General features: G+C 43.0%; 1 protein-coding gene across 1 annotated transcript; it reads right to left on the reverse strand.

Annotated features, from left to right (window-relative positions):
- Positions 1-170: 170 nt before the first annotated feature.
- Positions 171-17852, reverse strand: LOC135709255 (uncharacterized). Its single transcript, XM_065231555.1, has 4 exons — positions 17558-17852; positions 7697-8306; positions 415-763; positions 171-351 (listed from the first exon to the last, which is right to left on the reverse strand). Exons 1-4 carry the CDS (start codon positions 17739-17741, stop codon positions 214-216), a joined length of 1281 nt encoding a protein of 426 aa, XP_065087627.1. The 5' UTR covers positions 17742-17852; the 3' UTR covers positions 171-213.
- Positions 17853-18308: the final 456 nt, after the last annotated feature.

Consider the following 18308-nt stretch of genomic DNA (forward strand, 5'->3'; position numbering starts at 1 on the left):
AGAGACAATTTTCCTTTCGGGTTTTCTACTTGTTTTTTGACAATGATACACAATTACGATACGAAAGTTTTTTTTTATATTTTTATTTAGTACTTAACACACGTTTACAGTTGTTAGAAGTGATAATCTATTAAGTCATACATATTATATTGAATTACATCCGACGAATTATATCCATTATATCCAGACGCAAATTGCAATTGGTTGTAGGGCTTACAGGTAGATTACAACTTCGACAAGTATTTTGTCCTGCTTCAAGTAGGAATTGGTTAGCAATGCCCGGAAAGGGATGGTGAATCCGGTGTTGGTGTTCCAAAACTCTTGAGAATTAAGATCACTAAATGGCACACCCTGTAACAATAAATACCAAAAGTTAAACCACACGCCATGCGGTCTCATTGATCCGAACTATACCTGATTCATCAGAATGATTTTGTGTCGGAGGAACTTTTTCGTTTCCACCGCGTCGTAGAGGGATCCTTCCTGAAGAATGACGTTCGGTCTCTTCCGCAGCTCGTCATCCATCGGCGATAGTTGGTCCACCTGTAGATACATATTGTCCTTCCCGTCGTGGTTCAGCGTCGCCTTTATGCGCAAATTGAGTCCCGATATTACAAACACCGGACTGGTCAGGGTGCTCACATTAGACTGCAGGCGTTCGGTGAAGTGTTCGATTTTCCAGAAATATTTAAACACCTTGGTTTCTCCGCTGGAAATGACGGTATTGTTGAACCGGTACACCTCGTAGTCCCGCAGTCCACCTCTGAAACAAGCGAAAGTTCATTTGAGACATGGGTAAAATTACTATTGAATATTTCTAGCGTTCAGAATTATAAGGCCCTTAACTGCAATGCTCAATGCAATGGTTTTCTTAATCGCTTTTCTAGTAAGTATATTTAACGGTTTTAACCACCGCATTATTGCAAATTGCTGTTTTCTGCTAAATAGTATTGCTAACTATGATTTTTTTTCAGTGTAGACATTGAAGGCGTATGTTTTGAAGCCTTTCAGGCAAAGCGTGTCATTGTTGACAAATCTACATCAACATAGAAACTACTTGAAGTTTGTAGTTTAGAGAGTTCCTATTCCATATTTTACTGAACCAAGCACGCCAAACTGACCTACACTGAACACAATATGTTGGTTAATTATTACTATGAGAATTTTACATAGCTACTTCGGAATTTATTCTAGAGGTTAGAGTTACCATTATGATAGTTTTCGATCGAATCTTTACTGCACATTGTAATTTATAGGTAATTCATCATATTGGAAATCTGTTTATGTTGCATACTAAAAATATTGTGTTATAGGAGGTGGCAGACTTTGGCCCACATTTGTACTTATACAGTACGTGTTGGAGTAAATCGGTAACGCAGTGTGCTGATCACCTCCTTGGAGACCGAACGTCACCCCTAGCAACCTAAGTTTTCTTAAATAAACAACGGTGAAAAACTTTTCATTCCTGTTCAAGACTCCACTCAAGCTAGTCGTTAAATAAAATCCATTCTACTTTTAAACTTTGCTGTTCCGGTTCTTTCTAACAATCAAGAGGTTATGGGCGACTCACGCAAGGATTTGGTCCACGGGATCCCGCAGTTCTCGGGCACCGGTTTCGACAATTGGCAATTTCGAGTGGAGAAGTATCTGAAGTCCGTGAAGCTGTTGGATATCATCAAGAAGGATCCTCCGATGGAAGCGGCCGAGCTCACGAAGTTCCAGGAAGATGACGGTAAGGCGGCGTTCCTGCTGACGTCATTTGTTCATGACGATTTGCTGCATTTGGTGCGGGACAAGGAGACGTCCAAGGAGATGTGGATGAGCCTTGAATCCGCCTACGCCAAGAAGTCCGTCTCGTCGCAGACATTCGTCAGGAAGCAACTTGCGAAGCTACGAATGATGGAAGGTTCGTCTGTGAAAGATCACCTGAAAACCTTCGAAGAGCTGATCCGACAACTGAAGCTGGCCGGAGCGAAGCTTGAAGAGAACGATATTGTGTCCCAGCTGTTTGCTACCCTTCCCGAGTCGTTCGATCCGTTGGTTACGGCACTGGAAAATCTAGGTGAGGATTGAGGAAAACCTAAAACTGGATGTTGTTCGCGAGCGCCTTCTTGCCGAGGAGCTCAAGAAAACCGACCGGGCAGCGGATTCCTGCCAAGAGAAACCTGCAGCATTCCAAGGATCGAAGCAGAAGCCTGGTAAGTTCACCGGAAAGTGTAACCGTTGCCAGAAGAAGGGGCACAAGGCCAAGGACTGTCGTGTGAAGTTGAAGACAGATGGGCGCGCTGAAGCTAACGCTGCTGCTGGAGGTAAGGCGGTGGCTTTTATGACCGGGATATGCTCCCAAACAAAGGACGAGGGAGCAGTTTCCTTTAAGCTGGATTCCGGAGCCTCGGACCACCTTGTGAATGTGAAGCACTGTTTCGCCGACCTCACGAAGCTGAAGCACCCTGTCGTCATAAACGTGGCGAAGGATGATCAATCCCTGATTTCCCGGCACAGTGGCACGATCAACGGCGTCAACAAGGAAGGTAACTATATCAGCTTGAAGAACGTCCTCTTCGTACCAGATCTTCGAGCGAACTTGCTATCTGTGAAGAAGATGGCAAAAGCGGATCTTGATGTCACATTCACGAAAAAGGAAGCGATCATGAAGCAAGGTCGTGACCTGATTGCGAGATGTCCCATGCGGGGCGATTTTTACGAGCTCGATCTCCGTGTCGATACGGTGGCGGCCAACATGTGTGGAGCTGTGACTGGTAACCTGTGGCATCGTCGACTGGCTCATTTGGGGAGCAAGAGTTTGCAGACACTCGCGAAGCATGGCATGGTAACAGGTATTCCCGAGAAACCAGATAAATTGGATTTTTGTGATGTTTGTGTTCTCGGAAAGCAGTGCCGAGAACCATTCACGGGTACTAGAGTCCGTGCTACAAGACCTCTAGAACGAGTGCACTCCGATGTGTGCGGTCCAATTACATCAGCGGCTTGGGATGATTCTCGGTACTTCGTCACCTTTATTGATGATTACACGCACTTTGCAGTAGTATATCCCATCAAGAAGAAGTCCGAGGTGTTCCAGAAGTTTCGAGAGTACGAGGCCATGGCGAGTGCCGCTCTGGGACATTCGATTTCGAAGCTGACTGTCGACCAAGGGCGCGAGTATTGCTCCAATGACCAGCGTGATTGGTACGTTTCCAAGGGGATCCAAGTCGAGCCAACCGCAGCGTACACACCACAGCAGAATGGAGTGTCCGAACGGTTCAATCGGACAATCGTCGAAAAGGTGCGTGCGATGCTGATTGAAGCCCAAACTCCGAAGAATCTGTGGAATGAAGCGGTTCTAGCGGCGGTATACCTGACGAACAGAAGTCCAACCACCGCGGTATCTGATTGGAAGACTCCTGCGGAAATGTGGACTGGTCACAAGCCGGACGTTAGTAAACTACGTGTGTTCGGCTGTAAAGCATTTGCTTGGGTGTCCACGGCACAGAGGAAGAAACTGGATCCGAAAAGCAAGCCTGCTGTGATGATCGGCTATGCGCCGAACGCCTACCGCCTGTGGAACAAAGAGAAGAAGCAGTTATTCCTAGCCAGAGATGTCAAGTTCGATGAAAACAGTTTTCCGTTTGCCACCCAGATCCGTGACGAAACTCCTTTGGTTGTTGCTCCGTACGAGTTCGAGGATCAAGATGAGGAAGACGTGCAAACCCCTGAACAGTCCGTTCAACCCGATGAGCCGCTGGTGGCTCAACATGACGACATCCTGACTGATGATGAAGAAGGCGAGGTTGAAGACGACGGTGTTGAAGAAACCGGAGCGCTCCCTTCGCAACTAGACCGTGGTTCAAACCTCGAAATGGAAACCCCGAGGCGCAGCGAACGGGAGCGCAGACAACCCGGTAAGTTGAAAGAATTTCTGGTTGGAAAAATTTTCACTGCCGCGCAATCCCATTCTGCAGATGTTCCCCATAACGTTTCCGATGTACTATTTGACGGTTCCGTTGGACGAGATGAGGCCGAGCGTTCGATCTTCGATGTCCCGGATTCGTACAAGGAGATCGCTGGACGAGCCGACGAAGCTCTTTGGCAGCAAGCGGTCCGTGAGGAACTGCAGTCGCTAGCGGACAACCATGCTTGGCGATTGGTGAGATGCCCTGCTGGTGTGGTTCCGCTCAAATCGAAATGGGTCTTCCGAATCAAGCCGGACGAGCATGGCGAACCGATCCGTTACAAGGCGCGCTTGGTGGCGAAGGGATTCCAACAGAAGCCCGGAGTCGACTACAACGAAACATATTCCCCCGTAGCAAAGTTAGCCACGATACGAACCGTTCTTGCTGTAGCAACCCACCGAAGGATGCACGTTCACCAACTCGATGTGAAGACCGCATTCCTCTACGGTGAGCTTGAAGAAGACGTCTACATGGCCATACCCGAAGGAGTTGCAGCACCGCCGAACTTCGTTTGCAAGCTGGATCGATCGCTGTACGAACTCAAGCAAAGCCCCCGCTGTTGGAACAACAAGCTAAACGACCTTCTACTGGATTTCGGCTTTACCCGTTCCCGGCATGATTACTGTCTATATACCAGGATCGACGATCGAGGGGGGGTATACATAATCATCTACGTGGACGATTTGCTCATTGCTGGCGATCGACTGGACCTGGTGAAGGAGATCAAGCGTGCTCTTTCCAAGAAGCTCCAGATGACGGATTGCGGCGTGGTTAATCATTTCCTTGGAATGAAGATCCGATACGACCGCGCCACCGGATGCATGTACCTGGCGCAAGAAGCTGCTGTGGACCGTGTGCTGACGAAGTTCGGCATGCAAGACTGTAACCATGTCAAAACCCCAATGGAGAAAGGCTGTTTCCTGCCACCACAAGCTGCGAATCCTGTGTCGCATCCATACCGTCAATTGCTGGGCAGCCTGATGTATACGATGCTGTGTGTTCGACCGGACATATGCTACGCTGTTGGATACCTAGGGCGCTTCCAAGTTCAACCTGATGAGGCCCACTGGCAAGCCCTGAAGAGAGTGGTCCGTTACGTGAAGGGAACGAAGAACTTGAAGCTCCAGTACAAGCAAAACGACGACGCCGAGGCACTTGTCGGGTACGCAGACGCTGACTGGGCATCGGATGCTGAGGATAGGAAATCCGTTAGTGGCTTCGTCTTTAAGGTCTTTGGGAACACCGTGTCTTGGGCAAGCCGCAAGCAACAAACCGTTGCACTGTCGTCGTGTGAAGCCGAGTATGCAGCTTTAAGTACCGCGGCCTCCGAAGGGCTGTGGCTGCACGGAATCCTTGAAGACCTGAAGCAAGTTCGACCGGACACGGCATTCAAGGTGTACGAAGACAACCGTGGGTGCATTGCAATGGCCACAAACACCGAAAGCAAGCGTGTCAAGCACATCGATGTAAAGCACCATTTTTTGCGCGACCATGTGGCACAAGGAAGACTTCAAATCGAAGCAATTGATACAGCAAACCAAATAGCGGACACGTTCACCAAGCCCCTGGAACCTGGACGTTTCCGCGAACTGAGGACCCTCCTAGGACTGACCGATTCAGGGGGGGTGTTGGAGTAAATCGGTAACGCAGTGTGCTGATCACCTCCTTGGAGACCGAACGTCACCCCTAGCAACCTAAGTTTTCTTAAATAAACAACGGTGAAAAACTTTTCATTCCTGTTCAAGACTCCACTCAAGCTAGTCGTTAAATAAAATCCATTCTACTTTTAAACTTTGCTGTTCCGGTTCTTTCTAACAATCAAGAGTACGATTTAACCAATTGCTCAAACCTATCACTTGCATGCAAAAAGTGTTGAGAATGTAGTAAAGGGTGTCCACTGTTAAATTGCATCAATTTCAAAAAGCTGTAACATTTTGCGCTTTGGGTTAATTTTAATGAAATTTTGGGTGAGATGGCCTCAGCGTATATTGTTTACACTGCATGAATATCATTGTGAAATTTATAGAAGTTTTGAAAATGGAGTCGAAGGAATAGCGCGTGTGCGAGAAAATTTTGCACACTCACCTCAACAACCCACATCTTTCGCACCGAGCCATCGGAAAGATTTTTTTTTTTTTTTTTTTTTTATTATAGTCACTTTAACACTCTTGGGTCATTCGTGACTTGTCGGGGGGTGAGATTTGAACTCGTGACTTTGGCGTGAGAGGTATGGATGTTAACCACTACGCCGGGGTCACCCCCTCCATCGGAAAGATGTTGGGAATCCAACAATCTACTGTTTCTCGTGTCATAAAACGTTTCGGGAGCAAGGAGTGCAAGAAAAAGTGTTCCGTACTGCGTTGAAGATCACAAGCGAGTGGTTGCTGCCTTAAAACGCAAACCCAACTATTCCGTTCGGGAAGTCGCGAAAAAACTGCACTTGACCAAATGTTGCGTGCAGAAACGAATACGTTCATTCAAGGGAAAGCACCAAACCGCAATGAACGACAGAATAGGACAGCTAGAACGTGGACACTAGACTGATGCAAAATTTGACTTTTTCACTCCACAGTGCTTAAATGGTTTCATGTCGTGTCCTGATTAGCCTTTCAAAGTTACAACTCATTTGGTTAGAAACAGAATTCGCAAAAGCCATTTGAAGTTTACATGTAAATTACTATGGGAAATCTCAACTTTTTGTTCATTGCCTTCTAGTCTTTTCCATATTGAGCTGCAAAACAGTTCGATAGCCATTCTTTTAGAAAATTTTCTCAGCTACAACTTTGCTGAAGATCGTTTCTATGTAAAACGAGACAGGAAAAAGTTATTAGTTATTTAAGAGATTGGTAAACTTATGACATGATCAAGCAGCTGCTCTGTAGGCAACACTGTATTTTGCAGTGTGACATAGTAGCCATGATTTTTGTGTCATATTCAACGCCCCAGAAACACTAATGTTGCCTGCTGAGCAGTTGATTGAGCATGATCATAAGACATCAGCGCATTGTACCATTGATAACTTTCGATCATTTAATCAAAAAGTGGTCTTCAGCAAAGTTTTAGCTGGGAAAATTTCCTACAATTACAATTGAAAGCTTTTGAAGCAGACCGATATGGAAATGAACAAAAATCTTGGTTTTACCATAGTAATTCCCATACAAACTTCAAATGGTTTGTGCCATCTCAGCTACTCACCAAATGGGTTCAAATTTTGAGAGGTTAGTCAGGATCCGATTTGGAATCGTTTAAGTATTGTGGAGCGAAAATTTCAAATTCTGCATCACTCTAGTGGACACGTAAGCTGTACACACAAATGTTGACAAAACCACACTACTATATCATGGACGATGAAACATACGTAAAAGCGGACTTCAAACAAATTCCGGAAAACCAGTGACTGTGAAAGACAAGTTAGATGTTTTAGAGTCCCTCAGAAAACAGCAAGTGTAACCGTAAATGGCCAAGTCTACATGAATGAGTGCTTGAATAAACACACAATGTTCCTACATTTTTTTAGGCGGATCTAGCCTCTTGTCACTACTGCAAGGAAGTTCTGGAGTGGTACAAAACGAACGGGGTCAATTGCGTGCCGAAAGATCTCAATCCCCCAAACACACCGGAATTGCGGCCGATCGAAAGATACTGAGCAATAATGAAGCACGAACTCCGTAAGCATCCTAAAGTTGTCACTACGGAACAGGAAATGTTGAAATCATGGTTGAAAGCAGAAAATAGGTACTTACGTGAGGAACCTGGTCTGCACCGGTTTATCGATCGGCTTGAAATTAAGTGCGGGCGTATTGGAAGACTTTCCCGGAATGCCGTCCTTGTCGAATCGAATTATTGGTGCCACTGGTTTTCGGTTTCCGCCTGGTAGCTCCTTCACCATGTCTCGGTTTGGTTTGAACGAGAATCGACTGTCTTCGTCGTCATCGTCAGGTGGAAAGAACACATCGGTGGCTCCTCCCCCCGGCTTGCTAGTGGGTGTAGTAGTGCTGGTAGTCGGTACCGGTGCAGGTGGCTCCTGTACCGAGGTCAGCTTAGTGCCGGTATTCGTTCCGATCTGAGTTGTAGTCCGTACGACGGCCCTATACTCGGAAGGTGTCATTGGCGATGGATTGTAGTACGGATCTCGAATCATCTTGCGAATATTCGACAGCTCCAGAAGTAGTGTTGCCTCGAGCGTTCTGAATGCCACCAACATTTCTTCGGTACCGCACACGCCGACTAGGGTTTTACTGATGGTTGCCTGAGCACTGGCTTCCACCTCACCGGAAGTAATGGTACATTGAGCCGTTTGCGTTTCGTACGGCGCATCCGGAGTCCCATCATTGATGTTGGTTGTGTTGGATACTGAAATTGTGCGGGTAATGAAAGAGACAATTAATATGTGTTTTGTAGTTGAAAGGATCAGGAATTCACGAGCACTCTATGCCTATGCCTGAAGAAAATATTCTCGATCCAATGGGTCCACTCCATTTGGCTCTCTTTGATAGAATAGAATTTCTCCAAGAAAAACCCCCCACTATTCACCTGCATCAGATGTTTTGACGTAGGACTAGGAGGAGGAGGATATGGGGGTACACTTTGTGAAAACCGAAAATGGAACATGTAACGAAATTTTGAAAGATTTTGAACGTTAATAACTCAGCTGCCCCTGGACCAATTTCAATAATTTTATTATCAATCGATCAGAAATATTTCTACGCATCGATAGTACCGATTGTTGATTTTTAACAAGAAACCACAGACAAACAGACATAACACTCGCAAGTTGTTCATCGAAAAAGCATTTAACGGTAAATTTAGAAGTATCTTAGTTGGTAGTACCGCCACTTGTGGCGCGCATAGTCAATTCCCTTACGTTTGACGTTCACACACTACCGCCATCTGTTCTGCGTATTACCCACCATAGTGTACTCAACAGATGGCGGCAATGTTTTAGCGACGATGTTTTACAGCGAGAAATATTTAAAGTGTTATGTCTGTTTGTCTGTGAAGAAACTATCGACAAAGTGGTAAATGTCAAGCACTGTCCAAAAGCGTCCAAACATTGTCATCAGTGGCATTCGCCTCCGGGTGTGTGCGAATAGGGAGGATACAATTGCGTAACATTTTGCACACTCATCGCCATATTCAAAACTACACGCCCCTAACGACCACACAAAATGCTCTCCAGAGTTGTAATCTTGTAACCAAACTTGGAATCAGGGGTGCAAGTGATTTTGATCGATTCTCTTCATCGACATTCTGTTTCGTTAATAACTCGACGGCAAACACATTCATTGATACGTTTGTTGTTCTGGATGATAGAAGAGCATAGCAGAAATAGTGCGAAATAGCTTATTGAAGCCATGGTCATCAAAAGAGGAAATCGATTAAGAGAATTGACGTTCACCCCTCTGCATTCTAAACCCCTTAATTCAGTCGTCGTCATAGCAATGAAAACTAGCATCGCACCGCTTTTGGTTCTTGGGTTACACTTGCTGGTTGCAATTCTGCTATTCGACATTTTCGAAGGACCACGAAAAAACCTAAAATTACACTATTATCTAGGGATGCCTAAAAGTCCAAGATTTGTTCAGCTATTCGATTAAATATTTATCGAATTTTCAATTATTCAAGCACGTAAGTGACATCCCTTCTTATTTCTTTTCGTTTGATTTAGCGCAGTAGAGAAAATAAATAAGAGTACTAATTTTTCTGAACAGTCATAGAGAAGAACCATAACGTGAAACAGGATCATAAATTCACTGAAAAAAGTGTTAAGCGTGTTTCTGCTAAAGGCCTAGATTTACCAACTTGTTGAAAGAAGGAGTTTAACGAGAAAAAAAATAAAAAGGGGAGGAGCTTTAGCTGGGTGGACACTGATGTTCTGCGGCCTTCCAACCTGTCGCAGACACCAGTTGAACCCCTGTCCAGCAGCAGACGGGCCGAGATCTTGCGAGTGCCCAATCATTGAACATGCCAGATTTTTTTCTATGCAATTCCGTAGACTTATTCAAATCTACGGATTTCTACGGATTTTTTTAGTCGAAGGTGATATTTTACGTTAAATGATAAATCGATGAAAGAACTTTTGAAAAACTACTATGGACAGTCCTCTGGGGTTGTACGCAATGGTGACGTCGGACTACGTGGTCTTATATAATAAATGTTATTTGTTAACTGCAGCAGGACTTGTGTTTTGTGTAGGAATAGGCATTTTATCGGGGTTCTCTCTGTTTGTACACTTTAGTATGACTATGATTGCCTTGAAAAGAAGCTTTTGATGTGACTTTTATTTGGGACATGTTCAGAAATTTAACTCTTTCGGAAAAGCTTGATGACCCTGAAAAGGGCCGATCGTAGTACAGGCATGAATACCATGATCCTGTTGCACCTGTAGTTTTTGGCATTCTTTCACTAATTGCTTCCCGGGGATCCTTGTTAAGCCATAGAAAGATGTGCGCGTGAGGACTTCCACGGTGCTGAAATTCAATAGTGTCAACCAGCTTGATGAAGTACACACAGCACGTGTCTGGATCATCATTGACCAGAGTTGCTCTTTGTAGTGCAGTCAATTCCTGGATGGGATCTGTTAAGTCATTGCCATTGTGTCCTTCTGACAATTCTGACAAAAGATTCAACAAATAGGGCCACTTCATCTCATTTGCACTGAGTGGGAGGAACATCGTAGGCTTTCCCAATTGTCGCATCATGGTGAACAAATTTCTCTTCCTTTGTTGCCAATACTGTACTGAATTCGGTATTGATTAGAGGAAGGATAGATTTCGCTCAATGCACTGCTCCATGAATAAGGCGGTCCTTAAGGTTGACACGAGTGATGTTTACGGTCCCCAGAACTTAAAAATGCATCGCAAGCCTTCGGAAACTCTAAGGCGAAGAACTTTCATTGTCATATACAACAAATGTTGTGGTTTGGCCACACGCCTGTCTTGACGACCAGTTTCACTGGATGCTATCATGAAATATTTCACGCCGTGCTCGTCATATATTAATGACAGAGGAACCCTGTTTTGCGCGGGAGCGATCTCCAGGCATTTGTCCTCATTCCAAAGTGCGTTTCCTGTTGCCCAAACAGCAATTCTGTCTCATTATCCACGGCAATGGTTTCCAGCTCAATTTGAGGAGCCACTGCAGGGGTTTCAAGACCATCTTTGGCGATCTGATCAATTGTGATCCCGTAGCGGTGGTACAGTGGTGTCGTAATCTAATAAGAAAGCCACGCTTTAACCGTAGTTTCCTTTATAAAGCCGGACAAGTACGAAGACTTATGGATTATGTGCTTTTTGATGAACACGTTGAAGGCCTGATCATCATCGAGCTGACGGGGAAGAGAGCGTCGTCTCTCTTACATAACGCAAACGGTTGAACAACATTCGAGCAAAAAGAAAATTATCAAATAACTATCATATGACATATGTGATTTCGTTCTAATTCCTCAATTTGGTGTAAATTAAACCATTTCTGATCTGACCATAATAACTAGGACATCGTTGCTTGCTATTTTCAGAATTCACACAAGCATAACATTAGCAGCTCTTATTATGAGAAAAACTAAAATATATACATTCGTGACGGCCTTCAGCGACAATGTCGTATGACAGAGCCTGTCATATGACATTTTAGTTTTGTACTGTAATTTGAAAGCTTGTTTTGCAAGTGTCGGAAGCAAAGGCAGTCGATTATCATAGAAAATGTGTCGACTACGGTGACCGCTTACAAGACTGGTCTCGACACGACTTTTATTCACCTTCAAACGGCACCGTCGAAAACATTTCTCTTCAAGCAAAGATTGACAGTATAATATGGGGACTTTCGGCGGAGTGAAGATATGCCATGTTTCACGGACAGTATGACCATAGAGGTAACTCTAAGACCACTGGGTCCCGAAGAAAATCATTATTATTTTTGGCTCACTCAGTACCAGAACAACGGTCCCAAGCAGTCCCAAGCTATTTCACTCACCCCTGCATGTTCTGCATGAATCCACACACCCCTGATGTTATCTGTCAAACTTTCATAGCGAATCAAAACAAACATAGTGTAGTAATAGAATTTCAACTAGAATAGGGTACGTTAATCGTTTGCTTGGGACCAATAGGCTACTAAAGTGGTGAGCCAATTTAAAATCGTTAGTTTCGAATTGATTGTTGGTATGACGTTTGCTTATGGGATATTTCATAGGAGGGAAGAGCTACAGCGTCGCCGTCAACGCCAAATTATTCTATCAAAGAGCGGATAAGTGAGCAAGAAAACGGTTGACAGGTTGCAGGGGTATATTGCTTCTTTCCCTTCAGAATCAGATTATACTCTAGATTGTAAAATTCGATTCTGAAGGGAGACGTACACTGAAGAAAAATCCGTAGAAACTGTACCGAATTCCGTAGATTTTGCCTACGGATCCGTATTTCCGCAAAAATTTGTAAAATCCGTATATCTACGGAGATTTCCGTAGATCTGGCATCTCTGCGGTAAAGCTAAGAATATGGGATTGTGCTGTCGATTTGCTGATCCAGCTACCTACACGTCATCATCATCTTCCAAAAGCTTTAAGCCTGTATTACCATCGGTCCTTTTCAGGGCCTCGAAGATTTTCCAAATTAGTTAAATTTCTGAACATGTCTGCATGAATCCACACACCCCTGATGTTATCTGTCAAACTTTCATAGCGAATCAAAACAAACATAGTGTAGTAATAAAATTTCAACTAGAATAGGGTACGTTAATCGTTTGCTTGGGACCAATAGGCCTTGCAATAGGCTACTAAAGTGATGAGCCAATTTAAAATCGTTAGTTTCGTATTGATTGTTGGTCCTACGTCACCATTGCGTACAACCCAATAGGGCTGTTCCTTGTAGTTTTTTTTTGTCAACAGTAAACAGTGTTTCAATGCACCATCGTCCTTAGCAGTATCACTATACTGTAGTTCGAAGTTTCCTTTTGTAGATACTACTTTTCGTATTTTACCAATGTATGGGCACGGATGACATATTGGGAAACGCTGAATTTGGTTTTGAAAAACATTTCGGTTGTCATGTCGAGTAACCTCACTGCACTTCATAGGCGTTTTTACGACATCGTTCTCAATCGTTCGAGAGAAGTCATTGTTCATTAAATCTGTTAGGGCCTAATTCCAGCTCTATCTAGAAGTGAGGGAGTTTGGTTTGGTATTAGACGGATGCAGGGCGGTATTGGTAAATGCAGAAAATTCAAGATGTTTCCGCTATTAAAAAATAAACGCTCAGACACTGGTTTAAGAATGGCAATATGGTAAGCCGTTTTTACTAATATTTATTATCGCTATGCGGAATGTTTAATTGGGAATACATTTAATAAAGGTTGATTTTACATATTTGCATTATTCTGTTGTTATTGTTGTAATGTGTAATTGATTATGATTCAAGTTGAAAAGACAGGAGTTTTGTACCTACAGGAGAAGAGGTAGTTTAATTATTTTCACTCCCGTGGGTATAATTCCTAAATGACCGAGACATTTATGAGGGGTCGTATCCCTACCACTTGCAAGGACGTGGCCAGGACAATCCTTAACTATTGGAGAGGGATATGTCTTTATAGGGGAGATAGTAGTTATGTCCTATTTACTATCTGTCCAGTAATAGATATCCGTCTTGCTCTTAATAGTTTTGAATTCGTACCACCTACGATATTGTGCAATTTGATCGATGCTAACATACGAAAACTTGAATAATTTCCTCATCGAATGCTTTCAGGTTCATCAAAACTATTCCTGGAACTGTGGCACTTAATATTTTGCTAGTCCCAAATATTTCGCCCAGATGTCCTCGTCTTTGAATTAAGTGCTGGTATTAAATCTGACACGTTAATGCTCTCAAATTCCTATCAAGCCGGCAAATGTAGGGGACCGTAGGGTAATACGCGCTTCCTAAGGAAATGATCGATTTTCACTACTTATAGATCAAAAATATAGGGTTACGGTATGTAATGTGGGTCTAGTCCTTTCATTCGGCCTATCACGCAAATAAATAATTAATTAAGGAATATTACACAAAAAATAAGGAAAATATTGATCACTGATGATTGATAAATGTGTACCACACACAAATCAATTTATATCACAACATTTCAATACATTTTCAGCTCTCGTAAGTAATAAAACTGGTTGAGAATATCACTCTGTTCGGAGTTTTTAGCCGCCATGACTTCTAAGGTTAAGATGGGAAGGTTGCACTGACGATCATCAAATGGCCTGATTATGGCATTTATTGAATGGAATTACCTGATAATACACACTAGACGTAAAACTCACAGTTACTGTTTGAATATTTTATGTTTATTTTAATTGTTTAACAACGTTTTCACAAGTAAATCATGGACCCAACTTTAGGGACACATTTCTTTTCTATGTTCCTAACTTTGGCCCATGAAATTCATTTGACAGCATATAGCAATAAGAGTAACGTCAACAATGTGGTTTGCATTTGGATGATAAGGAACGAACAGGAAGGGAGATTTTTTCTGCCAAATCTGTATAATGAACATCACAATGTTTTGATTTAGATATTCTGCGGTCGAAAGACGATAAGCGAAATTTTTAATTTTTAATTTTTAACTTGAGTGATTTAATGTAGTTTTCGTAAAATTTTCTCTAAGAAATGTTTTGAGGAATGAAGAGTATTAAGTTAACAGTGATAGTGATAAAAAAAAATACATAAGAAAACGTTACCAAGAGCGTTTTTTTTGAGAATCAAACAGGATAGGACGAAGTTGCATCCATAAATAGACCCAATTTGGGGACAATAGACCGATATTACATACATTTCCCTGGTGAGTTTTTGTCTTAAAAAAAGTAAGTTTTTCAACTTTTTGCGGTTCCTGATAGCAAACGACATGATAAGCATATCTAAGCATACCATTTAGCAGTAGAATATCGTTTGCAGGTAAATTAATTGATGAGTTATGATTAAAAACGTAATCTATGGCTGCATATTAGACCGAGGTTAGGGACGTATACCCTACATTATATTTTAATGCATTCATTAGTCTAATGAAAATAAATTTATCACCAAGAAAATGCTTTTACAAAAAAAAAAAACTGCTCAAAATAGCATTTTTATTTTTTGCGGGAAAACCTGCGCTACTGTTGAGTGTATTATGTGTCCACACGGCGAATGAAAACGACCCAAATTTGAGTTTAGTTTACTCATAATCGTGAAAAGGGTAAGAACTCAGTGAAGAGTAAATTTGCTTCATGTTTTTCTGTGGAAAACCTAAAAAATCTGCTGGAAAATGATGCAAATTGACGAAAATTTTACTCAATCTAGGAGTAGTACCAATAGACAGAGTGAATCCAATCTTTACTTTTCTCATATTCGGGATTTTTTCCAGGACAAACTTGGAAATTCATTAGGCAAATTTACTCATCGCTGAGTTCCTGCACTTTATTTGATTTATGAGTAAACTAAACTCAAATGTGGGTGTGTTCTCATTCGCCGTGCACCTAATTACATGATATGATTTAACTCAATGTTATGTAGGTTGCATACATTTTGCATTGTTCCGAACATTGTGTTTGGCCATAGTATACATTTAAGATGCATTTAATACGCATTCATAATGTTCCACTTTTCATAACTCCTGTTTTACGTTATTAGATTCAAAATCCAACGGCTGTTGACTTACTTTTTTTTTACTTAAGGGTCCTGTGCACCACCAGCGGTGCAAAGGGCCAACGTGAAAGAGTTCCTTATTGAGGCTTCGCCGCCATGAGCTCCTGGGTCTGCCTCTGCTGCGATGTCCTGCCGGATTCCAATCCAGCGCTTGCTTGCAAATTTCGTTTCCGCCCCGTCGAAGTGTGTGGCCGACCCACCTCCACTTTCGCTCTCGAATTTCTGTTGCTATCGGCTTCTGATGACATCGACGATGGAGCTCGGCATTCGAGATCCAGTTGTGAGGCCACCAGGCACGAATCATATACCGCAGGCATCGGTTGATAAAGACCTGAAGCTTTTGAATGTTCTCCGCTGATACACACCACGTCTCGCTGGCGTATAACAACACAGATTTCACGTTCGAGTTGAAAATTCGGATTTTGGTGCGTTGACTTATCTGGTTGGATCTCCATACGTTTCGTAAACTCGCAAAGGCAGCCCTAGCCTTCTTGATTCGTGCACCTATGTCGCTCTTGGTCCCACCGTCCGACGCTATTTGGCTGCCAAGATATTGGAAACTTTCGACCTTCTCCACTGCTTGCCCCGCTACCGGAAAGTTGGAAAGGTTGCCCGTGTTGATATCCAACGATTTGGTCTTGTTGACGTTGATGGTGAGACCCGCCGCAGAGGAGCGTTCGGCTAGGTCATTGAGCTTACTCTGCATATCAGAGCGCCGTTGTGCTAGTAGAGCAACATCATCAGCCAAATCGAAGTCGTTGAGATGCTCCATGGTGATAGGCTGCCAAAGCAGCCCACGGTTCGGTACACGGTCAATTGCACCTACCATGATCTCGTCGATTACGATGAGAAACAGTAGCGGTGATAGTATACATCCTTGTCTCACACCAGCGACTACCCGGATAGGATCGGACAAGGCTCCGTTATGCAGAACTCTGCACGTGAAAGCCTCATACTGCGCTTCGATGAGGTTGACGATTTTATCCGGGACTCCCTTGCGTCTCAGGGCGCCCCACAGATTCTGCGGAGCGTGACAATATGGTCCACACAAAATCTTCCGGCACGGAATCCTGCCTGCTGCCGTAGGAGAGTCCCGTCGATCTTCTCCTGTATCCGATTCAGGATAACTTTGCACAGAACTTTGAGAACAATACACAGTAACATGATGCCTCGCCAATTGTCGTACACAGTCAGATCCCCCTTATTTGGGTCCTTCACTAACGGCTGTTGAGGTGGCACCAAACTATGCGGTGCATAACACCCCTCGCTCAGCTTCGAATTTTATTTATCAAAAACGCTAATTTGTGAACGAAAATCATTCTGTTTTCTCACAGATCATGAAGGTGATTCATATAAATTTATTGAGAATTTTCTTATTTTAGTCTATGAAAATTCTTCCAATCCATTGAATAAAGCTCCCCGAAAAAAAAATTTAAGAGCAAAACTGGTATTTTTTTTACCTGCTGAAACAGTAAAAAGTTGATCGAAATGTAATTTCATGCCAAATATCAAGGTGGCACATTACCCGGCCGGCGCGTTTTACACAATTTCCCCTTATAGAGAATCAAACGGCATCACCTCACATCATAAATCATTTGAAGCATGCCGCCAGAGCACTTTCGTTTTCAAATTTTATTTGATCTATAAATATAACACGATTTGAATTTTTACGTCGATGTCGCATGCAGATCTAGATCTCATGCTCGCGACACCTCCTACGATATCTTCAACTATGTAGGCGGATCCATCCACATTAATCATTCGTTCCATTCATCTTCGCAGTAAACATGGCAATTCGTTATAAGTCGGTTTTTTTGCGATCCAAGTTTACACACTTCTTATCACGCTTCAAACGATTAAACCCAAAACCGGTTCCCAATTGGCAGTCGGCAGAGTATGGGATTCACATACGATTACTAATGGTCGTTTCCCAGCGGAAGGTACACTCACCTTGAAGGTCTGCGCCGGAGATACAGCTGACTGCAAACAACAGCACCAGAAACAAAGCGCACACGAATTGCACTAGTGATTTCGCTGCTCCCTTACTACGACCACAACCGGTCATGCTCATGACCCTTTCGGTTTTCTCCAAGCTTGAATGAATTGCTAATTGCTCGTTAATCGACTTTGACATTCAGAATTTGTAACACAAAAAAAAAACAAAACCAACTTACGCAAACTCACTAAGCACGGGTTTGAATTTACTATTCAATCAGGCACGATGAAATGCCCGCGCGAAACCGACGACGTCCCAACGCCTCGATGGATGTCTTAGAACTGAAAGTGGGGAAACTTTATTTTCTGGAAACAGTCTGCTGTTTCTTCCCGCGGCTAGGTGAGAATCTAACACATATTTATTTATAATATAGAGAAACGTTTTGCTCTTATATTATGATCGCTTAATTTTTGTGTTTTATTGAGAGCTCTTTTGAACTCCTATGGAGCAAACTACGGTAATTTGCCAATTGTTGCACAGCTAAGCATGTGCTTTTTTGTTAGTTCGCGCTTTTACGAGGTTGACAACGTTTTTGAACTAGGAATTCCTCAAGAAACATTTGAATGAAGCATTTCCAAAGCAAATAAGCAGTGTATATTAGACTGATGCAAAATTTGAAAATTTCGCTCCACAGTGCTTAAACGGTTCCAAATTCGGTCCTGCTTAGCCTCCCAAAATTTGAACTACTTTAGTAAGAAACTGACT

Source organism: Ochlerotatus camptorhynchus, unplaced genomic scaffold, assembly GCF_037179485.1.
Source record: "Ochlerotatus camptorhynchus isolate MF236.1 unplaced genomic scaffold, CSIRO-AGI_Acam_v1.1 ptg000357l, whole genome shotgun sequence".
NCBI lineage: Eukaryota > Metazoa > Arthropoda > Insecta > Diptera > Culicidae > Ochlerotatus > Ochlerotatus camptorhynchus.

Bases quoted from the DNA above. Each gene is read 5' to 3' on its own strand.
- LOC135709255 (XM_065231555.1), bottom strand. From the start codon at position 17,741: ATGTCAAAGTCGATTAACGAGCAATTAGCAATTCATTCAAGCTTGGAG. The intron at 8,307-17,557 runs GTGAGTGTACCT...GCACAATTTCAG, and splicing joins CTCCGGCGCAGACCTTCAAG to TATCCAACACAACCAACATC. The intron at 764-7,696 runs GTAAGTACCTAT...CGCTTGTTTCAG, and splicing joins GTGCAGACCAGGTTCCTCAC to AGGTGGACTGCGGGACTACG.